The sequence below is a fragment of the Misgurnus anguillicaudatus genome, chromosome 20 (assembly GCF_027580225.2).
Source record: "Misgurnus anguillicaudatus chromosome 20, ASM2758022v2, whole genome shotgun sequence".
NCBI classification, from domain to species: domain Eukaryota; kingdom Metazoa; phylum Chordata; class Actinopteri; order Cypriniformes; family Cobitidae; genus Misgurnus; species Misgurnus anguillicaudatus.
In genome coordinates this window covers 3,887,149-3,914,581 of record NC_073356.2, presented here as the reverse complement: position 1 = coordinate 3,914,581, position 27,433 = coordinate 3,887,149, and the positions used below count along the sequence as shown (strand labels likewise).

Sequence of the window (27,433 nt, the reverse complement as noted above, 5' to 3'; positions counted from 1 at the left end):
TGACATAGGTATCATATAGAAGACATATATGATGTCTATGCCTTATGACAAAGAATAATTTTTCAGGTCGAAATAACAAGTAAATGGAGACGAAACGTTTCTGTAAAATCCGTCTTGTACTTCGGTACTTCTGTACTTATTTGTGGCTAGAATGGATACAGCTAATGTTACAGCCAAAATGTTTTCCATTAATCCTACCCCAAAGGCCCAAACCTAAACCTAAACCCAACATCTCGCGAGATGTGTCCCGACCCGTATCCCATCTAGCCTTTGCCTGTCGGCGCGGCTCCCGAACAGCAAGTGGCGCTGTGTCGCGCTGTATCAGCGGAAAACGGCGAATGGAGGGAAATTTCATTGTTGTTGACAGCTGCTGTTCGCGTTTCTTACGAGACATAAGTACAACACCGATCTTTAACAGTTTAAGTGATCATCCTGACAGCAGATTTAAATCTCAGAGAGATGAGTGATAGAAGCTCGTAATCTCCAGGACAGCAGCACAGAGAGATGAGTGTTCAATCCAGCAGATATCAGATAGAGACATTACTAATCGAAGCCGTCAATCAAACCGATGCACGGTAAGATACGCATGTAACGTTAATGTACTGCACTGCACTCTATTTAGCTGTACTTTACTTTACTGTACTGTACTGTACTGTACTGTACTGTACTTTATATTTAAACAATGCAAAACTTTTTTGATTGTTAAACTAGGAATTTAAAACGAATGCGTGTGCCCTGTATCATGTTGTTGTAATAGTATAATTAACGTTAATCAGATTTAAACAGAATTCTGCTTTTGGGAAAAATAGCATGAGAGGCAGGACTAAGGTTTGATTGTCAGTAAATCATTTTTAATATCAATTTAATATTATAATATTAGTTTAACTTTTTTGCATGAATTATAGCTTAGGATCATGACACATTGGTGTGTTTCATTGCAGAAAATCAATTAAACTATAATTCATTATTAAATGACATAAACAGTTCACACAGACTGACTTCATCTAGTGCAGGGGTCTCCAACCTTTTGTGAGCTAGGGCTACCACAATGGATAAAACAATCTGGAGGGGTACTTTTTGATATAGTCTACTCAACACTTTTTTGTTTTACTTGTTAATTTTATTTTATTTTATTTTACTTATTAATATTTTTTGATTTACTTGATAATATTTATCATTGTTTAAAATGTTAACATACATAAGAGAAGCCAAGCTAATATGTAATAAATAAATATTACAATTGAGACTATTAACAGAATGTGCTTTGGGGGTGGGCACCTCACAGACTCTGTGCGGGCAAATGTTGGAGACCACTGATCTAGTGTGAGTAATAAGATTGGTCTGGTGTGGTTAGGGTTGCAAAGAGGCGGAAAGTTTCCAGTAAATTTCCTCAAACTTTACATTGGAAATTAATCTGGGGAATTTATGAGAATTTACAGGAATTTATGGGAATTATTTGGAGATTTATATAAACTATATCATATGCAAAAATAAATAAACATTTTGTTTAGTCATAAGCAGACATGCATGCAACGTTATACAAATTTTGTAGAATCCTGATACTAACACTCATCGAGCCTAGTTTTTTTAAAAATCAAAAATTCTTCAGAAATCATTCTAATATTAATGAATTCTGAAGGATTTTTGATCAGATAAATGCAGGCTTGAAGAAAAAAAGAGCCTTCTTAAAAAATAATTTATATTATTACATTAAAGGCGGAGTCCATGATTAGGGATGCACCAATAGGATTTTTTGGGCCGATTCCGATTTAAACAGACAACTTCTGGCCGATGCCGATACCGATATTAAACACTTGTATACTATACAGTTGGTCTATTAGCTAGTTTATTTCTGCATCAAATAATTTTTACTGAACATGGATTGGATCTAATTAACATTCAACTGACCAACATAATAAGAGAGGCACAAATTAAAACAAATATAATAAGACAGCATGACAACCTTCAAAGGTGGTTTTTGCTATTCAGCATTTATTTTATTAACAACATTAACTCGTTTTTTTTTACATATAATGGATTTCTTTAAGCAGTTAATTAATAGGCCGATACCGATTGTTTTTCTCGTGCTATTGCCCATATGCCGATGGTTTCAAATTCATCAAAAATCGGCCGATAAATATCGGTGGCCGATACATCGGTGCATCACTATCCATGATGTTTGAAAGCCAATGTTGATATTTGAAATCACCTAAACAAACACGCCCCTACCCCAATAGAATCTGGACCATCTGTTAATAGACCCGCCCCACACATACGCAACCCGGCATTTGATTTGATTAGATTGGCTATAAGTGTGTTTTGGTAGTCGGCCCGTCTTCTTTTCCAAAGCGTTTTTCAAACATCGTGGACTCCGCCTTTATAGTAGTTTTCATAATAGTGGTTTTGGGGTACTTTTTAAAATTATCTCACCTAAATGTTTTCTCAGTTAGTATAACTTTGACATTATTTTGTGTGCAAGATTCAAAAAATGATCTTTCCATGTTATGGAAGAATGCAAGTAGATGCAGGGGGTGTGGCCTTAATGGCGCTTCAGTAAGCGATGTGCTGTGTGCATGTGACTGAGTAAATTGTGCAGGGTAGAAATTCAAATGAAATTACATTAAATCTTATTGTTTTAAACAAAATTATGCTGCAAGATTTTTTTACTACATTTAAGTTCTTTGTTATAGGCACCAAGTTTATTCCTGTATGAATTCCCATATATTTAATTTCGGGTATCCTGGAGAGGTGACGTCTCTGAACCCCAACGTCTCGATATCGGGGTGCCTCAAGACTCTGTGCTTGGACCACTGCTCTTTTCGATTAGGGCTGTGCAAAACTATCGATACAGCTAACTATCGTGATAGTTAGCTGTATTGATAGTGTATCGCTATTTTGATATCTACTATCGATATATTAAAAAACATCAAATCCCTCTGTGTGCGACAAACGACCTCCTCCGCCGCTGCTGTAGTTGTCACTGTCCAGTTGTCTGCCATATACAACCATTCGGCCAATGTCTCCGAAGTTAGAGGGAGTGAGAAAAAGGCAGAAAATGTAAAAAACCCTGCAGCTTTCAAAGAGCTGCAGTTGTTCAGCTCTATTTTTTTACATTTTTGATAAAAAAGAAAAAGTATTGCAATGTATCGCAACATGCAACGTATTGTATCGTGATACATTGTACCATGACCCATGTATCGTGATGCATATCATATCGGGAGGCCCTTGCCAATACCCAGCCCTATTTTCGATATACATGACATCCCTGGGCTCTGTCATTCGAAAACATGGCTTTTCCTACCACTGCTATGCAGACGACACTCAACTCTACTTGTCGTTCCACCCTGATGATCCCACGGTTTCTGCCCGCATCTCGGCATGCCTTAGGGACATCTAACTCTGGATGAAGGATCACCATCTCCAGCTTACTGCTTGCTTGTCATATCATCTGAACCAAAGATTCAGCACAACCTTTCCATTCAGCTAGGTTCCTCGACCTTCCAGGATGGCCAAAACCTGGGAGTGGTCATTGATGATCAGCTTAGCTTCACTGAGCATGTTGCCAGCACCGCTCGCTCTTGTAGATTCATCCTCTGCAATATTAGGAAAATTAGACCTGTCCTAAATGAGCACGCTAGGCAGGTCTTAGTCCAAGCTCTTGTACTGTCCAGGCTGGACTACTGCAATGTGCTACTGGCTGGACTTCCAACCTGCACAACCAAACCCCTACAGATGATTCAGAACGCAGTGGCAAGAGTGGTCTTCAAAGAACCAAAGAGGGCGCACGTCACTCATCTCTTTGTCAAGTTACACTGGCTTCCTATAGCAGCTTGCATCCAATTTAAAGCTCTGCTCCTGGCCTTTAAAACCACCATTGGGTCAGCACCCCCTTACCTTCACTTACTTATACAGCCTTATGTACCCTCTCGATCCCTGGGCTCTGCCACAGAGAGGCGGCTTGTGATGCCATCTCAAAAAGGGAAAAAAACATTAGCGCGTACCTTCTCAGGAGCTGTTTCACAACTGTGGAATGATCTGCCGGTCACGACACGATCTGCTGACTCCGTAGCTGTCTTAAGAATTGGCTAAAAACCCATCTCTTCTGCCATTACCTCACTTCCTATGACTTACTATCTTTCTCTATTTTTCCTTTCTCTTTATCTGTACATTTATTTAAAAAAAAAAAACACTAACCAACTCTTGGCTATGTATACTGTGTTGGACTTGATCAGACTATTTCTAGTACACTTATGTATTGCTGTTCTTGTGTTGATATAATTGCTTCTATTGTTTACCTCATTTGTAAGTCGCTTTGGACAAAAGCGTCTGCTAAATGAATAAAAGTAAATGTAAATTTTCCCATGGAATGTTTCCAGCTTTGAAAATTACCAGGATTTTGCAAACCAAGGTGTAGTAGATATAGATATTAGGGATGCATATCAATTAATCGCGATTAATCTATAGCAGAATAAAAGTTTTTGTTTACATCATATATGTGTGTGTACTGTATATAATAACTTTGTATAGTTAAATGCACACACATGCATGTATATATTTAAGCAATTTTTACATGTGTATATACATTTGTATATTTGTGTATAATTTATATTATATATAAAAATAAATACTTAATATATAAATATATTTTTTTCTTAAAATTATGCATGCATGTGTGCATATTTATATTTACATAATTATTATACACAGTTCACACACATATATGATGTAAACAAAAACTTTTATTCTGCTATAGATTAATCGCGATTAATTGATATGCATCCCTAATAGATATATTGTATGAATGTATATGATATGAATGTAATCATGTTGACTTGTTTACAGATGTGTGGAGACTCTACTGTGTCAGGGTGCAAATCCTAATGCTATTATTAAGGGGGGTGTAGCAGCGGTTCATTTAGCTGCAGGTAAAGAGTCTGAGAGAGGACTGCGATGCCTTAGACTCATTCTGCAACACGGCGCTGATCCCAACCTCAGGTAACTTACAACATGACATTATATCCATATTTACTCGCCTTTTATACGCTTAATTATCTTATCTAATGTAACACCATTGAACTTCTTCACTTCGTTCTGCTAGCATTGACACATAATTGTGGTGTTTGAACTTACAGTCATATGCAAAAGTTTAGGAACCCCTGACAATTTCCATGAATTTAATTTATAAATATTTGGGTGTTTGGATCATCAATTTAATTTTGATCTATCAAATAACTGAAGGACACAGTACATTTTCAAGAGTGGAATGAGGTTTATTTGACTCCTTTGAAGGGTGGCAACATGAAGGCCTCAAAACAACTCTGAAATGAAATGCTGACTGTGTTTATTCAACAATTCTAGCTCTCATGAAGTGTTCATTTTGACAAAATATTGCTTATTATAAAGCAATGCATTATGCCCAAGCCCCGAACTGTACGTTAGGGGCAATAGTAGTCTAGTGGTAAGAGATTCGGCGAGAGTTGTTAGTTCGAGTATTATCATTCGAGTACACACCGTCGCCGACGAGAACGCCAAACTGGCCGGAAGTCATTCATTTTCAATGTTAGCCGGCAATGAGCAGCGGTCTGTCTTGTGTGGTGTGAGTGTTGAAAAGAGTTGAAATCAGCTCAATTTTATGGAAATGAGTTATGATGCGGTTCGACGGCAACCATTCAGAACGCAGAAACTAATAGAATTCCTCACCTTTCCAGAGAATGCATTTGAGCATCAATTACTCTTTTTCTATAACGTCGTTGGCAGGGCAGCCAGAGCGTTTTTTTTTTTTTTTTGGAAAGCATTGACGTATCCACAATTCAGTTCGGCAACGCATGACATCATCCATTAAAAGTGAATGGGAAGCGTCCGGTGTGAATGTGCCGTAATTGCTCCCCTGGCATTGCAGGGATAGCTGCCCACTGCTCCATATGTGTGTGTGTGTGTGTGTGTGTGTATTCACTAATTACTGGAATGGGTTAAATGCAGAGGTCTCATTTCGAGTATGCATTGCACACTTGACAAGCATGTTATACTTTTACGTTTTGTATACACATAAATGTTTGAATATTCTAGAAAGAATTTATCTTATTATTCATATCTTAATGTATTTCAGTTGTTTTTTCTAATAAACTTGTAGTCATTATAAACATGCTTTGTCTTTCAGGACTAGTGAGGATCTGACACCGTTACACATCGCTGCATCTTGGGGTTGTTATCAGAATCTGCGATTATTGCTAAGAAACGGTGGAGACCCCAATCTCAAAGATCAGGTCAGATATATTCAGATAGCTGGTGGTAAAGTCTTTATTTGTTTTAGGGGTGTACTAAAATAGACGAACTTCGTTGCATGTTTGAACAGCACATTTTTGTATTTGCTAGTGCTGGGTTTCGATTCAATTCCGATTCTCAAGATCTTGAATCGATTATCATTATTCGATCCGACCTGATCCAATCTTCGAGATTTAGATAAGTGTTTTTGAAAAAAGCTTTTTTTTCCAGCTGTTACCCGAATTACAGTTTTCAAAACCACCGCTTGCTCAGGGGCGTTTCCAGCATTGAAGGACATCCGGGGCTTAGCCCAGACCATTTGATGTAAATACAGGGATCACTAGCCTAGATCACCCGCTCTAGCTAGCCTAGAACCAATTAAAACGGCTGCGCATGCTCAGTGTTTTCTTATTAATTTTTTTTAGAATTGTAATTAAATGATTTTTATCAAAAATTCTTCTTTAGTACTTAAGATAATCTTAAAAACATAGGTGTCCCATAGGTGTTTTATTTTGAGATGTCATGAATATGAACAGAAATGCATTTAACATACTATCTCGTATTACAAAAATATATACCACTTAAAGTAAACTTGTACTCACCTTTCATACAAATTTTAGCATATTTCATATGAATGTACTAAAGAACAAAAAATGTAGGCTATATTAAGTACAACATTAGTACATGAAAATAGAGAACTTTAAGCAGATTATGGAAATTTACATTTTTAACTTGAGCTTACTGTACACATACAGTATTGCAGAACATTTAATGATGAAAGGGCAATAATAATGAAATGCATCTCTATTACATTATTATATATTTCAGGAAGCATCTAGTTCTAGGTAACTAAAGCTTCTGGTTGCAAAGCTGTTGAAGTTTTTGACTGAATCAATAATAATTTAGCAAGAATTTGGCTTTATTCCCCAATTTTAGCTCTCAGTGTCTTGATCAAAGGCAATGATTTCGTCCAGGAATCGTAAAATCAAAATGCTTAAAAATGGGCATCTACCGCATTCATCGGATCTTGCTCATCCAACTTCCACTCCGTTAAATCCATGTTAGTAACGAACGTGCTTGCAGCCAGATAATATAATTTATCCAGAAACAACTTCTCATTTCTTTCTGATTGTCTGATAGAATGCATTAATATGTGTCTACGACTTCCCGAGGCGCTGCAAGAAACGACGAAGTGGATGACATCAGAGTAAAGTGAGAGCGATTTGAAATCAGCATCCTCCGCAAGATTTCTTGCGTCACTCTGATTTCATCTGCTTGTAAGTTCTTATGGCGCTGCATAAAGTTGAGTACACTTAAAAAACTCGAAGCAGCTGAACTCGACAGAACTGTCCTGCGTATGCCTGCGCCTCATCCATTAATTGTATTAGGGCTGCACGGTTTGGGTAATTTTTCCCATTGCGGTTATTGCTGCTAATATTGCGATGTGCGATTGCGATTATACTAAATGGTATCATGAGTCAACTTGATGGGTTTTAAGGAAAATCCACACACAGTTTAGCTAAAATGTGTATTTGTAAAACTAGAAATGTTTTCGTATTGCCACGTGATGTAGCAACTGCTCAGTGTCAGTAATCCTAAATCCAAAATACCGCCATACAACAGACATAGAGTTTTTTTTAGCTACCAGATCACTGTCAACCTCCTCTGCATCCATCTTCGCTCTGGTATAAGTGACGACGCACACCACACAAGTGCATGCCACACGTGCACTGCCTTTTTTGTTAGTTTTTCTTTCTTTTTTTAAACAGCAAGGAAAATCATCAAACTGTTATCAGAGTTTGTGTTAACAAGTCCACACATTTATTTATTTGATATAAGTGCAACATTTTGCTGGCATATAATCGCACAGGCTGACATCGCGATTGCGATGTGATTAATTGTGCAGCACTAAATTGTATATAGGAGGACAATTTATCTTTTACTTCTCAGCGTGAGAAATACAAGGTGTGGTGTGTGAACTGACTGAAATGAGCCCAGGTCATGACATTCGGGGCTTGACTCAAAACATTCGGGGCTTAAGCCCCCGCAAAATCGGCTTGCGACGCCCCTGCTTTAACGTTACTGACCGCCATGTTTGTTGTTTTAATGTCCTGAGTTACAGATCGATCTTTAGAAATTAATATGAAAATCGATTCAGAATTGGTGAATCGATTTTTTTCAACAAAGCCCTAGTATTTACTGGTAAAGTCATTCTGGTAAATTTATGTTAATTTACCAAACTTACTGTGTGAAGGAGGCTACAGTAGGGCTGGGCGATTTGACCTAAAATCAAAACCTCGGTTAATCTAACATTTGACATTGGTTACGATTAATAAACGATTATTTTTTGCCTCAGAGTTCACTGACAAGGTTGGAAAGTTTAGGGCACACCTTAAATCAGCCTGCAATGCAATTATTCACATTTTTCCCAAAATAACTGCATTACTGAAAAATATTAAATAGACTTAACTCTATGCAGATGATGTCATTATGTACAATTGATGAAACTTTCAGAATGGGAAGTTATGAACCAAAGAATCATACAACCCCCATGACTAATTATAGACATAAGACACATACATAATAAGTTGTATCCAGATAGCATATTGTAATGAGATGAGTAGGGCAAAATACATACTTGGACTGTATCCTTTACACGTTTCTTGTATTCAATCCATTTTTTCTTAACTGGGCACTGATGTCTAAGACATTTATTCTCATCTGTAATGCTTTTGGTGTTAATGTAGACTAGAAGTTCTCCCGTTCTCTCTCTGTCATCTCTGAAGTGTCTAATTAAACTCACGCGGGCGCGTCTTTTCGCGGTTTTGAGTGAGTGAGATGTGATGACATTACCCGGGCTGCTTAGAGACCCATCGGTAGATTAAACTGCGGTAAAAACCCGATCGCGCATTCCATATTTTCGTCACAGGTGCCTGCACATTCGCGAGTACTTCTTAAAAAAAGTACTGTGCTTCTTTTGGGCACTAGATGATCCTGCTGCTCAGTTAAACAGTGTTTGAGTTCTCCTCCATGTTTCGCTGTGCCACTGACAGGACGGGGCGGAGTTACGCAACATCACACGCAGCAGTTTGTTTTTAAAGGGAAAGTATTAACAGGATTAAAAACCGAAATAACCGACATGATAAAATAATGTCGGTTAGAGGTTCTGAATTTCGGTTTCGGTTATTTTTCGATTAATCGCCCAGCCCTAGGCTACAGACAGCAGCAGGTGCTCCTTATTGGTCTGCTATTACTTGAAGACAGACTACATGGATATAATATACTGATGCTTAACTGTTTACATTCGATTTAGACATAACCAATTGTTTAATACAGAGAAAATAGTGTTGGCATAATTGGTAGGGATGCACCGATATGGAAATTTTGGCAGATACCGATAACTCTTTATATTTGGGGGCAGATAACCGATATATATAGGCCGATAAATATTCATATTATTTTCTCAATGAAAAACTCCCAGACCGCTGACATCTTGTCTTTGCGCTAGACTAGCATACTCTTCTTAAGTAGGGCTGGGCGATTAATCGAAAAATAACCGAAACCGAAATTCAGAACCTCTAACCGACATTATTTTATCATGTCGGTTATTTCGGTTTTTAATCCTGTTAATACTTTCCCTTTAAAAACAAACTGCTGCGTGTGATGTTGCGTAACTCCGCCCCGTCCTGTCAGTGGCACAGCGAAACATGGAGGAGAACTCAAACACTGTTTAACTGAGCAGCAGGATCATCTAGTGCCCAAAAGAAGCACAGTACTTTTTTTTAAGAAGTTCTCGCGAATGTGCAGGCACCTGTGACAAAAATACGGAATGCGCGATCGGGTTTTTACCGCAGTTTAATCTACCGATGGGTCTCTAAGCAGCCCGGGTAATGTCATCACATCTCACTCACTCAAAACCGCGAAAAGACGCGTCCGCGTGAGTTTAATTAGACACTTCAGAGATGACGGAGAGAGAGAACGGGGGAACTTCTAGTCTACATTAACACCAAAAGCATTACAGACGAGAATAAATGTCTTAGACATCAGTGCCCAGTTAAGAAAAAATGAATTGAATACAAGAAACGTGTAAAGGATACAGTCCAAGTATGTATTTTGCCCTACTCATCTCATTACAATATGCTATCTGGATACAACTTATTATGTATGTATCTTATGTCTATAATTAGTCATGGGGGTTGTATGATTCTTTGGTTCATAACTTCCCATTCTGAAAGTTTCATCAATTGTACATAATGACATGCAACATCTGCATAGAGTTAAGTCTATTTAATATTTTTTCAGTAATGCAGTTATTTTGGGAAAAATGTGAATAATTGCATTGCATGCTGATTTAAGGTGTGCCCTAAACTTTCCAACCTTGTCAGTGAACTCTGAGGCAAAAAATAATCGTTTATTAATCGTAACCGATGTCAAATGTTAGATTAACCGAGGTTTTGATTTTAGGTCAAATCGCCCAGCCCTATTCTTAAGCCCGCAACACGTGTCATCTTCGTGCTATGTCACAGAAAGCACCAATCAAAACTTCACATGGCCAGCAATGAGCAAGTGAAGTGGTTCAACAAACCAAAATAATCCATCATTTATCGATTTTCATTTATCGGCCTAATTTTGCTATCAGACCGATAACCGATAATATTAAAAATAAGCAGTTAACGGCCGATAACGATATGTTGGCCGATATATCGTGCATCCCTAATAATTGGACATGTATTTGTTCACTCCCCCTACCATAACCATCATGCATGAGATTTTCAGGTGTAAACATTGAGTAAAGTTCACAGTGTAAAAAGCACAATATCGCCAAACATACTTTATTTGTGTTAAAGTCAAAACTGAGCTGAACATTGTTGTGTAAAGGCTGGTTTGGGAATGATTTGTTTTTGGTCACTGATAAACAGGATGGCAATAAACCGTCAGATCTGGCAGAACAGGAGGAGAACAGTAAATGTGCCAGCCTGCTTCAAGAGTATGAAGCCCACACATCACTGGAGGAGCATGATGCACCCAAATTTCAATACTGTAAGATTTTTTTATGACTAGAATTTAAATCGAAAGCCAACTAAAGACCTGATATAAATAATGCCATCACAGTTGATTTAGCATTAGGGTTAAGAGAAGAAATGAATGTCTTGTAACATTTCGTCGTCTTGTGTTTGCAGCGATTCTGTCTGGTCCATCTATGAGCGACAGCACATTCAGTCTAGAAGCTTCCAGCTCTTGTTCAGAAAGCATCTCAGTCCTGGATCATCCTGGAGTTGAACCATTGAGTAGCACGCGTCTGTCCAATAGATTAAGCGAAAGACCTTTGAACAGAGAGACTCAAGCGTTCTGGCTCTCAGATATATCCGATCTCGAGTCACGTGACTCTCACGGTTGGAATAAGGTCTTGCCCATATTGTCCAGTACCTCTCTTTCTGTCTTGGACAGTAAGAGCAGTGCAGGAGCGTTGACAGCTGTAGATTGTGACAGTAATGAATCTCAGAGCAGCGTAAAGCACCCTGTTCAGCGCGAAGAGAGAAAGAGCGTCAGCTTCAGAGGACGTGATGATTATTTCCCAGTCTCAAGCCCAGATCATCATCTGCATCATCTCTCTCTTGATCAGTCCAGTGATCTTTCAGAATACTCGGGTTTCCTCGGATCAGAGTGCATGGCTACCATCTGCCAAAATCAAGGAATAGATGTCACGTATCCTGATGACGTGTTTGTTTTTTCCAAAGTAGCCAATACGGTGGAGGATGAGTTTGAAAAGACTGTTGTGGGGCCAGGTCTTCTTGATAAGACCCATGATGATGATGATGATGATGATGATGATGATGATGATGATGATGATGATAATGAAGAGTTCAAGAGTACCATTCAACCACCTGTCAGTAGTGGATCTAGTGAATACAACAGCTGTGATAGCAACCCTTACAGGAGTCCAACTGAGAGTTCAGTAAGAAGTGAAGTGTTGTCAAGTACTGAAAGCAATGGACATCCACCTTCAAGTGATGTCTGTAGCCATAAATCAGATCTGCCACAAGGACTTTGTGCTAGAGATGAAAGCCAAAACAGTGGCCGAGAGATGTCAGGTTCAGGCAGGTGTCATAGTGAAGAATTGCATTCATCTACAGCAGAGAGAGATTCTTGTCGAGTCAGGGTTAAGAGCGCTGAAACTGACTTCATTGCAAGTCCGTTTGTCACAGGGAGGACGCGCTCAAGACAGAGTCGATGTTCAGAGAGAATGAGCATGAATTTAGCTTCCTTTCAGTCCAACTGTTCTATTTTCGAGCAGACGCTCCCTACCCCGACTCGCTCACAACGCAGCACCGCTAAATCACCATACACTCCATACAAGTGCAGTATCGATGAAGAATATGACCAAGTAGATGACGTTGACTCACAGATGAGCTCAATGAGTTTGTCATCGAGCTTCGATAGTCAAGCGGATACAAGGCTTTTATCTGACAGTATGGCTGACACCGTCTTAATTCCTAAAAGTGATGCTGATGGCCACGTGGAGAAACATGAAACTTTTCAGACTGTTTGTCCTGAAGAAACAACTGATGATCAGGTGAAACTTTTGACTTCAAAAGAAGTGGAAGAAACCAGAAGAATGGTCCAGATGAACTCTACTGCTTTAGGAGGTACAGAGTCTTTGGCTAAAAGTGGCTCACTTCAGGAAAGTCCAGAAAACGCATCAAGTATAAGCTGTGAATCACCCAAATCACAGAAGAATGTGACAGGGAATCCAGGACACGCATCCGGATGCACACCTAGATACAGCCTGAGTCGACTGTCGGGCCACACGAGACGGCGGACGCTTGCAGACCTTTCTATAATCCCTGGACAACTGTCATATACGGATGTAAGCGAGCCTGTGGAATATCTCTATACTGACACTGAAGACGGCCATGAACTCATCGAGACTCATGTTCCTGTAACGGCCAACACTTCCCTCTGCTCCAGCAGCACCACTAACTCTGATGAGACGCTGCTTTACGACTGGAGATCTCTTCAGCTTACGAGTCCGGACCGCAGCAAAAAACGCCACGGAGCCAAACAGCAGGATGATGTTGAAATGAGCGGATTAACTGACAAGGATCTCAGAAACAAACTCATTGAACTGGGAGAAGATCCAGGACCCATAAATAGTCAAACCCGCCCATTGTATGTCCAGAAACTCAAGAGATCCCTTCAGAAATCAGTCCTTCAGAGTCCAGCAACACATGTCATTGGTGTGTATTTAAAAAAATTTATAAAGATAATCATAAAGCTAAAAAAGAGCCAACACTGATTTACAACTACACAGTTAAATCCACTAAAAAAAGCTGTGTGGCAGCTTATAAATGATTTGATGATGCGATGCCGTGATTTGCTGATGTGATGTGGTGATGTGTTGTGATTCTGTGATATGGTGTTGTGATTCTATAATGTGGTGATATGATATGTAGGGGTGCACCGATAAATGCCGATATACACTAATAATACTTGGTTGAAGACTTTTCTGAATTGCACAATATTATTTACAGCTATTTCATGTACTACGGCTTTTGATCAGTAAGTCCTTATCGATCTGAAATCACTGTTAGGTTGAGTCGTTTAGAACATGCATTAAAAAAGCAACACACGTCAAACATAATCATTATACATATTCTTTATTATCATGAAAATAACTGAAAAGGTTTGAAGAACAGCAATATAAATATATCCTTAAGACATTTCCTGGAGCTGCGTGTCATAGCTGTGTGTGTTTATGGTTCTTCGTCTGCAGCGCATATTGAGTTTCTGCATGAGAGCGCCCTCTGGCTTTTAGATATAGTAGCATTTCACCATAATTCATTGAGAAATATAGCAAACATCATAAGATGATATGAAGGTGCACCCTTAATGATTTGATGTTGTGATGCAGTGATGTGGTGTTGTGATGCAGTGATGTGGTGGTGTGATGCAGTGATGTGGAGTTGTGATGCAAGTGATGTGATGCAGTGATTTGGTGTTGTGATGCAGTGATGCCGTGTTGTGAAGCAGTGATTTGGTGTTGTGAAGCAGTGATGTGGTGTTGTGATGCAGTGATGCGGTGGTGTTGTGATGCAGTGATTTGGTGTTGTGATGTGGTGTTGTGATGCTGTGATGTTGTGATGCTGTGACGTGGTGTTGTGATGCTGTGATGTGGTGTTGTGATTAGGGATCGACCGATATGGATTTTTCAGTGCCGATGCTGATACCGATTTTTGTTTCATCAGCCTTAGCCGTTATTTGGAGCCGATACTGCTTTTGCTCACTCAATTTACATCATAAAAATGACACAATGATGATGCCAAATGTTACAAGTCTCAATTTTAAAAAAGTAACATTTATAGAACTTTAAAAAACTATATTTAACAAATAGTAAAAACAGGCGAGGGTGCTATGGATTGGAACCATCTTTGGGTGTTGTCATGGAAAGGTTGGTTGTTTTTAGTCACATGACCTGCAATCGCTTGCGGCTTCCAGCAGTCTGTCTGTAAATAATGCCGGGAAAAAATCGGCGAACATGGCAGCCACATATCAGCCGATGCCGATACACATAAAATTCGCAAATATCAGCCGATATATCAGTCTGTCACTAGTTGTGATGCAGTGATGTGGTGTTGTGATGCAGTGATGTGATGCTGTTGTGTGGTGATTCGATGTCATGGTGTGATAATGTTATTTGATATGTGGTGTTGTGATGCAGTGATGTGATGCAGTGATGCTGTGTTGTGATGCAGTGATGTGGTGTTGTGATGCGGTGTTGTGATGCAGTGATGTGGTGTTGTGATGCAGTGATGTGGTGTTGTGATGCAGTGATGTGGTGTTGTGATGCAGTGATGTGATGCATTGATGTGGTATTGTGATGCAGTGATGTGGTGTTGTGATGCAGTGATGTGGTGTTGTGATGCAGTGATGTGGTGTTGTGATGTGTTGTTGTGATGCATTGATGTGGTGTTGTGATGTGGTGTTGTGATGCAGTGATTTGGTGTTGTGATGCTGTGATGCAGTGATGTGGTGTTGTGATGCAGTGATGTGGTGTTGTGATGCAGTGATGTGGTGTTGTGATGCAGTGATGTGGTGTTGTGATGTGTTGTTGTGATGCATTGATGTGGTGTTGTTGTGATGCAGTGATTTGGTGTTGTGATGCAGTGATTTGGTGTTGTGATGCAGTGATGTGGTGTTGTGATGTGTTGTTGTGATGCAGTGATGTGTTGTTGTTGTGATGCAGTGATTTGGTGGTGTTGTGATGCAGTGATTTGGTGTTGTTGTGATGCAGTGATTTGGTGTTGTTGTGATGCATTGATGTGGTGTTGTTGTGATGCATTGATGTGGTGTTGTGATGCAGTGACGTGGTAGTGTGATGCAGTGATGTGATGCTGTTGTGTGGTGATTCGATGTCATGGTGTGATACTGTTATCTGATATGTGGTGTTGTGATGCAGTGATGTGGTGTTGTGATGCAGTGATGCTGTGTTGTGATTCAGTGATTTGGTGTTGTTGTTATGCAGTGATTTGGTGTTGTTGTGATGCAGTGATTTGGTGTTGTTGTGATGCAGTGATTTGGTGTTGTTGTGATGCATTGATGTGGTGTTGTTGTGATGCATTGATGTGGTGTTGTGATGCAGTGACGTGGTAGTGTGATGCAGTGATGTGATGCTGTTGTGTGGTGATTCGATGTCATGGTGTGATACTGTTATCTGATATGTGGTGTTGTGATGCAGTGATGTGGTGTTGTGATGCAGTGATGCTGTGTTGTGATTCAGTGATTTGGTGTTGTTGTTATGCAGTGATTTGGTGTTGTTGTGATGCAGTGATTTGGTGTTGTTGTGATGCAGTGATTTGGTGTTGTTGTGATGCAGTGATTTGGTGTTGTTGTGATGCAGTGATTTGGTGTTGTTGTGATGCAGTGATTTGGTGTTGTTGTGATGCATTGATGTGGTTTTGTTGTGATGCAGTGATTTGGTGTTGTGATGCAGTGATTTGGTGTTGTGATGCAGTGATGTGGTGTTGTGATGTGTTGTTGTGATGCAGTGATGTGTTGTTGTTGTGATGCAGTGATTTGGTGGTGTTGTGATGCAGTGATTTGGTGTTGTTGTGATGCAGTGATTTGGTGTTGTTGTGATGCATTGATGTGGTGTTGTTGTGATGCATTGATGTGGTGTTGTGATGCAGTGACGTGGTAGTGTGATGCAGTGATGTGATGCTGTTGTGTGGTGATTCGATGTCATGGTGTGATACTGTTATCTGATATGTGGTGTTGTGATGCAGTGATGTGGTGTTGTGATGCAGTGATGCTGTGTTGTGATTCAGTGATTTGGTGTTGTTGTTATGCAGTGATTTGGTGTTGTTGTTATGCAGTGATTTGGTGTTGTTGTGATGCAGTGATTTGGTGTTGTTGTGATGCAGTGATTTGGTGTTGTTGTGATGCAGTGATTTGGTGTTGTTGTGATGCAGTGATTTGGTGTTGTGATGCAGTGATTTGGTGTTGTGGTGTTGTGATGCAGTGATGTGGTGTTGTGATGCAGTGATGTGGTGTTGTGATGCAGTGATGTGGTGTTGTGATGCAGTGATGTGGTGTTGTGATGCAGTGATGTGGTGTTGTGATGTGTTGTTGTGATGCATTGATGTGGTGTTGTGATGTGGTGTTGTGATGCAGTGATTTGGTGTTGTGATGCTGTGATGCAGTGATGTGGTGTTGTGATGCAGTGACGTGGTAGTGTGATGCAGTGATGTGATGCTGTTGTGTGGTGATTCGATGTCATGGTGTGATACTGTTATCTGATATGTGGTGTTGTGATGCAGTGATGTGGTGTTGTGATGCAGTGATGCTGTGTTGTGATTCAGTGATTTGGTGTTGTTGTTATGCAGTGATTTGGTGTTGTTGTGATGCAGTGATTTGGTGTTGTTGTGATGCAGTGATTTGGTGTTGTTGTGATGCAGTGATTTGGTGTTGTTGTGATGCAGTGATTTGGTGTTGTTGTGATGCATTGATGTGGTGTTGTTGTGATGCAGTGATGCGGTGTTGTGATGCAGTGATGTGGTGTTGTGATGCAGTGATGTGGTGTTGTGATGTGGGGTTGTGATGCATTGATGTGGTGTTGTTGTGATGCATTGATGTGGTGTTGTTGTGATGCAGTGATTTGGTGTTGTTGTGATGCAGTGATTTGGTGGTGTTGTGATGCAGTGATGTGGTGTTGTTGTGATGCAGTGATGTGGTGTTGTGTTGTGGTGTTGTGATGTGGTGTTGTGATGCAGTGTTGTGTTGTTGTGATGCCGTGATGTATTGTTGTGATGCAGTGATGTATTGTTGTGATGCAGTGATTTGGTGTTGTGGTGCAGTGATTTGGTGGTGTAGTGATTTGGTGGTGTTGTTGTGATGCAGTGATTTGGTGTTGTTGTGATGCATTGATGTGGTGTTGTTGTGATGCATTGATGTGGTGTTGTGATGCAGTGACGTGGTAGTGTGATGCAGTGATGTGATGCTGTTGTGTGGTGATTCGATGTCATGGTGTGATACTGTTATCTGATATGTGGTGTTGTGATGCAGTGATGTGGTGTTGTGATGCAGTGATGCTGTGTTGTGATTCAGTGATTTGGTGTTGTTGTTATGCAGTGATTTGGTGTTGTTGTGATGCAGTGATTTGGTGTTGTTGTGATGCAGTGATTTGGTGTTGTTGTGATGCAGTGATTTGGTGTTGTTGTGATGCAGTGATTTGGTGTTGTTGTGATGCATTGATGTGGTGTTGTTGTGATGCAGTGATTTGGTGTTGTGATGCAGTGATGTGATGCTGTTGTGTGGTGATTCGATGCCATGGTGTGATAATGTTATCTGATAAGTGGTGATGTGATGCTGTTGTGTGGTGATGATGTGGTTAGGGCTGGGACAACGCACGTCGACGCAAAAAATACGTTGACGCAAAATATGCGCGTCGATTCTTCAGACCCTAAATGGCGGCACCGGAGAGTAGTAGCAACCGGAGTGGGGCTGCATCCAAATAACCACACTTTCAGTCTTTGCACTTGACCACTTGAATACTTACATGATGCATTTCTTGTATTTTGCTCAAGTGTTTTAGTGGGCGTGAAGATCCCAAGCGTGCATGTAAAAATGATTCATCTGATGGGACACACTTAGTAAGTGTTAAAATGTCAATCCAGGTAATGGCAGCAATTTGCACCAAAACTTATTCATTTTTTTTATTTAGGCTACTTGAAATATATATTTTTAAGGTTTTCTTTAAATAAAATGAACACATAAAGAAATGAATAAATAAATGAACATTTAAAGAATATTATCTTCTTATCAGATACTTTCAGACGCAGAATTCTTTGCACCTGTAAAAAAACTCTTAATTTTGTGCATGTAGCTTTATTAAAGTTTATTGTTTATGTAGTAGTCCCAGAATAAACGTCACCATTAATGTTGTTTTAATTTTATAAAAGTAGTTACAGATGTTTTACAAAATACATAACAATGTTTGCATCATTGAAATGTGGAACACTTTCCGTTTTACTACCAAAATACGTAAAATCCATTTATTAACTTACAATTAAAAGTTTCCACGACATCTCGCGAGATTTGGGCAAAAGTCTCATGATTTACATCCTTAACATGATGCATGACGGGATACACTTACCCTTGAATACCGCTTTGAAGTGGTATTAGAGAAATTGTGGGTTTAGTGTGCATTAAAGCCACTGCACTTTGCCAATTTTAAGACATGGGACAGTCTTCCGCAATTACTTCCGCATGCACGCGCTCTCAAGTTTCCAAGACCGCAAGTGGGGGTATTTGGACGCAGCCTGAGAATGCTTTACTTTGCACTTATTTTTGCAGTGTTAAGGAATTCATGTTTTTTTTCATTCAGATATGTAAATCAACATGTACTTATTGCTATTAGTTAATTAATGGGGAGATAATCGCAAATCAAAATAAAATCGGACTGATAAAATGAATTATTAGATTAATCGATGCATCGAAAAATAATCGCTAGATTAAAGCTCACGTAACACACGCTGTTTCTGCGTTTTTTATGTTAATCTGGACTACCTATAGAGTGTGACATCCTTTATATCTCTGAAGAGTCTTTAGTTTAATCAGATCTATAAAAAAATATTAGCTTTACCGAATCTTTCCGATAACGTACGAAAAAATGAAGAAGGAGGAGTTATACCGCAGGAGGAGCGAGTATGAGTCATGCAACACTATACAACACTGTTTTAACTTATGATTCACTACATGTTCGTGTCATTATATCATATACACGCGCCTATTTCCAACATAAGACAGAAGTCTAACTTACCACGTGCAACTCATGACCCGGTTGGGAAAATCATGCATCAAACACACACGAAAACACCGCTGCTACCCCGGATAATAAATTATATCCATTGTTTTCAAAAGGCTGGATTTCTTCTCATTACATCCAAAAACACACTTCATCTTTCGTGCAATTGTTGACTTTTGAAATTAAACAAAGCTGAGTGGCGTGATAAGCTGTTAGCAAGCTCTAGCGTCTCCCGCTGATTGACGGGTGGGCGGGGTTTTCCGGGGGAAGTGTCCATATAAAGAAGTGATACGTATAGAAAACCCCTGAAACGTCAGTTGGACCTGTTATCGAAAAAAACTTTCCGAAACTTGTACGAACCCTGGCGAAGTGTAATCAGCACAGAAATGCTCTGTAACACGCCCAACTGCTTTTTTGACACTTTGCCTGCGTTTAGCATGAGACAACAACTCTATAACTGTGTTAATAAGTCAGAATGCTTGAAATACCATTGAACCCCCCCTTTAATCGTTTAAAAAAATGTGTTTATCCCAGCCCTAGATGTGGTGATGCGATGTGATGCTATGGTGTGATAATGTTATCTGATATATGTGGTGATGTGATGCAGTGATGTGATGCTGTTATGTGGTGATGCAGTGCTGTGATGATGTTATTATGTGTTGCTGTGATGGTTATGTGACACCCTGATGTGAAGTGATGCAATGATGCGATGTGGTAATGTTATGATGTGATGATAATGTGATGTTGGGATGCGGTGATGTGATGCTGTTATGATGTAGTAATGTGATAAGATGCTGTTATAATGTAGTGATGTTATGATGATGTGATATGATGTGTTTGTCAGCTACAGGTTACGGGCCAGAACTGGAAAAGGCTCTTGACAGGTTTGTTCTTCCCGACTGTCAGGCGGATGAGCTGGCGCTCTGTCAACAGTTTGATCAACCCGATCAGAACAAGAGATGGCGTGAGGGTGTTATTAAATCCAGTTTTAACTACCTGCTTCTTGACCCGCGGTGTGTATTTTTTCGCATTCTGCTGCATTTCATTTACATTTCATGACGAATAAAAGGAAAACTGATTTTTTCGTATTTTTCTCTTATTTTAATAGTGTGACTATGAATCTACCATATCGAAGTCGGTCAATGAGCCCTAAAGAGTGTTTCCAGACATTCATCAGTGCTGTTTTTTATGTTGGAAAGGGCAAACGCTCAAGACCTTACAGTCACCTCTATGAAGCTCTGGAATATTTCAAAGGAGATAAGACCTCTAAGGTAACATTGCCAATGCCTACATTACAGTTTAACAAAGACCTGTGGAAATGTGTTTTGTAGATGGTTTATCTTCCTGTAGACTGATGATGCACACACAGATCATGATCTTTATAGATTTGAATTATGCCTTTCACAACGTTTACTGTTCAACATTTTTACATTGTACATGTATATTATTTAAATTTATTATTTGATACTTTTATTTTGATTACATTCTGCTGTTTCTGTATAGCTTAGTGGTAGAGCATTGCGTTAGCACAGGGATGTCAAACCTAAGGCTTGCGGGCCAAATCAAGAGAGCAACCATAATGCTGATGTGGCCCGGGATGAAAGTGAAAGTGACATGCTTGTCAAGTATGCAATGCGAAATATGACCTCTGTATTTAACCCATCCTAGTGAGTAGTGAACTTCTATCCCAGCGCCCGGGGAGCAATTATGGTAAGGTGTCTTGCACAAGGGCACTGCTGTCACAAACCACCAGGTTACAAGCCCAACTCTCTAACCACAAGGGTACAACTGGCCTAGTGTCAAACTGAAATTGAGTTTGACACCCCTGCGTTATCAGCTCAAAGCTCAACCTTTAAAATGCAAATGAGCTGGGGCCTCATTTATAAACGTTGCGTACGCACAAAAGAAGGCGTACGCCACTCTCTACGTAATAGTTGTCATTTATAAAAAGCAAACTTGACGGGAAAATGTGCTGTCCGTCACGCAAGCTCTGACCCAGGCGTACCCACAAAAACGGGTGAAATGAGAAATGGCGACACCGTCGGTAGATGGAAGAAACACGTGAAAGTGAAAGTAAAAATGACAACACTACCTCTCATAAATAACATGAAGACTTCACAAAGCAAGTTTTACAATTAACAGCCTACACGAATATCCGTTTGATCGATCAGCAGTGAAACAAACAAAAAAAAAAATCGAAAATTACAACAGAAATTCAAATGAACACATATTTGCTAAAAGAAAAGTGAAATATGTTCTGCAATAATATTGGCATGTTGTGCAATTCATCCTCATAAAGAATATAGTTAACAGAACGAAATAATGTACAAAACTGATATTCTCGTCAATGTGTCCGTCTGGCCGAGCAGATATAGATGCAATTACATAGACAGATAGATAGATAGATAGATAGATAGATAGATAGATAGATAGATAGATAGATAGATAGATAGATAGATAGATAGATAGATAGATAGATAGATAGATTGATTAATTAATTGTCCACTGGGGAAAGTTGTTTTCATAGTAAACCATATCTTCATAATCTAGTACGGAATTATGGTATTCATGCATATGCCTTTAGTGTGTTTTATTTTTGATAAAACAATGTATGGCATATGTCTCAACCATTCAGAAAGCAACAAGAAATTACATTTGCGCTGAACAATGTCCTATTTCCACGTCGATTATTACCGCCATCTGTAGCTTGTCAGATGCAATTAAATGAATGGAAATAAAATGCCCCATCACAATGCGTAATGCCCACACTGTGCCCTCCAAACAACAATTTTCTCCTCTTTTCCACCTCGCCAACGATAACTTCTACTTCACATTGAGTGAAGTTAAGTTTTTTTGATTTCCTCTCTGTGTTTGCCATGATTTCGCAATCAATGCATATTAACTTGTGGGCGTTTCACGGACTATTTATGGGCAACTATGGGCGTGTCATGAAGCCGCAAAAGCTGCGCTACATTTAGAATTGATTGTGATTTATTAAGGGAAAAATGCGTAAGATGTGCGTGCGCACGGTTTTATAAATCCGAATATTTCTGTGCGTACGCGCGTCCTATGTTTCATCCGTACGCCACTTCTGACGCAAATCCTACGCAAAGTTTTATAAATGAGGCCCCTGATCTCTGTACTAAATTGCAGTGCTGTGGTTGGATAGTGCAGATTAAGGTTGGTATTATCCCCTTCTGGCATCACAGGGGGAGACAAGTTTCAATGACCTATTATTTCACATGTTTGCAGAGAATGGTTTACAAAACTAAGTTACTGGGTTGATCACATTTTCTAGGTTGACAGTAGGGATGGGCGATATGCCCTAAAATCCATTTTGCGATATACATTGCAGCCTCTTGCGATAGCGATATGTATTGCGGTATGATGCTTATAATAGACTCGTTTCAGAACACGTTATAAAGACCCTTAGAAAAAGTGTTTAAGTCCATAATGCCAATTTTGCGCGTGAAGCAGCAGTTAACTTATGAGCGATCTATCGGCATTGCCTCAATCGACATATTGGACACCCCTGCTCTACAGAGTATATTTTCCTGCTGCTTGTTGGACGGCTTAAATCCAAACCAAGTCCAAATAATAGATGTTGCACCAGTCTTTTTCACGAGCTCCTCTGTTTCGCTGACGCTTTCAGCCATGTTTATTGAAAATGACGAATATGATTATGCGTTGCAGCCGGCAGCAGCTCATGGCTCTAAATTTCACGGGTTGATAACGTCATCAACATGCATTATCGCAATAGAATTAAAATCTCTATCGTATGCCAATTTTGTATCGTTTATATTGCATATCGTTTATATTGCCCATCCCTAGTTGACAGAAGCACTGGGGACCCAATTTAAACATGAAAAACGTCAAAAAAACAACAATCAAATATGATTTAAATCAGGGGTGTCCAATCCTGCTCCTGGCCATCGACTGTCCTGCAAAGTTCAGCTCCAACCCAAATCAAATACACCTGAAGCAGCTAATCAAGGACTTCACGATTACTTGAAAATTGAAGGCAGGTGTGTTTGATTAGAGTTGGACCTGAACTCTGCAGGATAGTCGATCGCCAGGAGCAGGATTGGACACCCCTGATTTATATATTATCATCTAAAATTTGCATATCAGATTTTCATAAGGTGTGAATTAGTGATACTAACAGTAAAAAGAACTGTCTGTAGGATTATAGAGGATCATTATATTAGTGGTGCTAATGAGAAAATATGGATATAAAAATGCATGTAGAAATTATAAGTAGATGGCTTCATGTTTTGTTATTCTACTGTAGCAGGTTGTCAGACTGTAATAACTAAACTCATTGATGTATTGGCGAATGAGAATGAAGTGTTCAGCAGTATAAATGTTGATGTATCGTGTATGTGTTTTGTTTGGCAGAAACTTTGTTCAAAAGTACAGCACATCTTACAGATCTGGAACAGTGGACATGGTGTCATCTCTCTGCATTGTTTCCAGAACGTCATCGCTGTTGAAGCTTACACACGAGAGGCCTGTATGGTGGATGCTATCGGTGAGAAGACCTTTGATGTTTATTACTTGTAAGAATAATTGAGACGTTCAGATGCAAAACCCTCTAAGTGCGTCTGATATGTTTTCTTGTAAATTTGCTTTTTTTGTTTAGTTTTAATTTCACTTTAATGACAATGAAATTGCTATTATTCAGTAACTTAAATGCCTTATTTTCACTTTACAGTTATTTCATGTCTTTTGCTACAAAACCCTCTAAATGCATGCAAACATTTTTGGTAAAAACCTCCACTTCTGAAATAAATCCCCAAGACATCGTAAACTGTCACAAAATCCCTAAATATGTGACAAGAAACTTCAGAATGTAAAAAAGCGCACATTTGGGGGTGCTGTGATCCATGTCACTGCCACATTTGAATTGTATTCAGGTCCAAGTTTTGCATGTTGTCGTTCATCCAGCAATCTTCTGTGCATTTAGAGGACTTTGCTGAAAAATTTCTGCACGAGAGCGCCCCCTGGCTTTTGGATGTGCTGGGATTTCACCGTAATTCATTCAAATTCATTCATTGAGAAAACGCACATTTGCATGATTAATCGTTACACCACCAGTACAATCGCCCAGTGAGATGTCTTTTAGGTTTGTGTAAACGCAAACGGCCAGCAGACTCAGAGTTAGTGCATTATTTGCAAAGGGGAGACAGCTGATATCTGTGGTGACCTGCTGGCGGAACAAAGCACAAATGCTTATTTGTTTCACATCTAAAACCATGCGGGAAACATGACCATGCCATATTCAAGCACGCCCTGGTCACTCCATTGCTTAAAAAAAACCCACGCTGAACCCCTCTCTTACTGACAGTTACAGACCCATCTCACTTCTTCCATTCATTGTGAGACACTTGAGAGAGCTGATTTGAATCAAGTGTCCTCCTTTCTATCTCAGAACGACCTACTTGATGACAAGCAGTCAGGCTTCAAATGCAACCACTTCACCTAAACAGTGTTGTTAGCTGTCACAGAAGCATTACGGCTAGCATCCTTGGTTCGGATTTTACTAGACCTATCTATCTATTGCAATCCGGCCAGCCACATCTCTTGCAACATTTAAAAAATAATTAAAAACCCATCTCTTCCAAAAATACTTGATCTAGATATTGACCGAATTTCTATCTCTTCTCTAATTTCAGTTGAAAAAGCACTTAACTTCTTTGTTTTTCTTTCAACATGTATTGTTTCAGAATAGTGAAGGCCTTTTGTACTATTGCCTTTCTATGATACATTGCTTTTGTTTTCTAATCTCTGTAAGTAGCTTTTGGATAAATTCCTAAATGTAAATATTCCTTCTTTTCAAAGCGTTTGGGTGGTTCAGAGCATCTGTCATTGCTAAGTAACCTAAGCATTGCTTGATGTTGTGAAAAGCACCCACCGTCGGAAAAATAAATTGGCACCTTTGAACATGCACATTTGTAAAGAAATGTATATCTGGTCCTCGCTTTCATTTTTATATTTAAAAATATATATATGCTTTTTATATAGGCCTAAGCATTCTCATGAAGTGCGTATAAATAGCACACAGTGTAAAAGTTGTGCAATACATTCCAATTCCGCGTGCATATTATACGTCAGTCATCCCCGTTCACTTAATATAGCGCATCTTTTTGTTTCTCTTTTTTTCTTTTCTTTTGTTTTGCTTTTTTTTAAGCATTGTCGTGGATTCGGACTGCAATAAAATCATTTGGACTACTACCCCTGTAAATGATGAAAATATCTTATGTCCCCATGAGAAACAATTACTGGCTAAATGGTGCTTTTGCCTTATTATTCTCATCACTGCTTTTTAGTTTGTAGCGAGGACTGTGTTTAAATTACGTTAATATTCATGTTTTTTTTTAATAGGGCTGAAGATGCTTACAAACCAGAAACGTGGAGATTACTATGGTGTGGTATCAACCTGGCCTGTCCGGAAAAAACGAGAGTTAGGAGTTCATCTGCTTTACCGCGCAATGCAAATCTTCTTAGCTGAAGGAGAACGACAGCTCAGACCGGCTGACATCAGATGAATCCTTCAGCCCCTATACTCAAACATATAAAACTGCGCTCATCACTATTCAAATCAACATATGACCATTTGTGTTTATATGAAGCTACACACATCCTTCAATCATGTTGTGAGTTTTATTATTTGACATCGTCTTTTGGCAACAGTGGAAATGAAATTGATTCTGTAATGCAAAAAAATTAAAGAAGATCATGTACATGTAACTGTATTAGTACCAGAAGTATGATTCATAAATAGTTGTTAGAAATCCTGTAAATAGTTTTTCATTTTATTAAATGACTTCTTAAAATGTGGATTTTGGTCATTTGTGTGTGAAAGAACAGAAGCGAGTGATGATGAGTTCAAATGAGAAAACAAACAACTCTGCTGTATGAGAAAATCATTTATTTACTTCATAAAATTTTTTATTCTCTTAAAGCTTTTTTTTTGCCACAGTCATTTTTAGTTGGCACAAGGGGTAACACACGGTAACCCTAATAATAATAATAACAACAACAACAGTAAGGCGTGTTAGACTACAGTTGGAAATAAAATACTCAAAACGGTTCTCAATTCAATGCTGATAGTGTGACCCTCTGTAAAAGTAAACACAACTGAAGGCAGAAGAGTAAATGCATTCTAAAGAGTGAGAGCCATCTGCTGTGTCCCGTTAATATTTACTCTTAATTATCTTAATCCTCTTACACATGAAGACACATCCTACTTTGAGATTGTTTTTGTATCTGTCTACGTGCAAAATATACTAAATGCGGTGGATGAGAGGGTTTTTCATCCTGGGTGGAAAACAACAGGAACCAATTTCAGATTTTATGTATTTGAATGTGCCATTTTGCAGACTTTCGAAAAATACTTTATGTAAATCATATTTACAGTATAGTTTTAATTCCATGCATTTTTATTTTAAAATAAAATTTAAGGCACACAAAATCTTGACAAGAATCTGTACACAAAATTGAAAGCTATAACTTTAAAGACAAATCAACTGGCTGCAAAGTTTGTTTTTGAGTTTAATGCACTGTTGTATGTAACATTACTTACAATTTCGCATTTTAGACCCATAAATCAAAAGTCTTAGTTCATGTAACTTTTTGACACAAAATCCTAATGCAAGTGTCATACAGTATAATGGATGAATGTCTGCTCGGTTCAGGACAGGCTAAATATTGCGGCATAAGTATATTTACAAGATGAATTATGTGAATGATTTGTTAAAGAGAAATGTTTTTAGTTTAGACTTAAATATCTGATATGTCTGATATCGAACTTTGTTTGGTAAATTATTCCAGAGCATACCGGGGCTAAGTAGGAAAAGCATCTAGCAC

General features: G+C 39.0%; 1 protein-coding gene across 2 annotated transcripts; it reads left to right on the top strand.

Annotated features, from left to right (window-relative positions):
• Positions 1-257: 257 nt before the first annotated feature.
• LOC129454680 (uncharacterized) lies at positions 258-26,404 on the top strand. Of its 2 annotated transcripts, none has more exons than XM_055219256.2 (9): positions 258-575; positions 4,843-4,995; positions 6,158-6,263; positions 11,181-11,301; positions 11,442-13,499; positions 20,415-20,577; positions 20,673-20,835; positions 23,963-24,095; positions 25,949-26,404. In XM_055219256.2, exons 1-9 carry the CDS (start codon positions 505-507, stop codon positions 26,110-26,112), a joined length of 3,132 nt encoding a protein of 1,043 aa, XP_055075231.2. In that variant the 5' UTR covers positions 258-504; the 3' UTR covers positions 26,113-26,404. The 2 variants fall into 2 exon arrangements, with proteins under 2 accessions (XP_055075231.2, XP_055075230.2); XM_055219255.2 differs by having other exon boundaries at positions 267-575; positions 20,409-20,577.
• Positions 26,405-27,433: the final 1,029 nt, after the last annotated feature.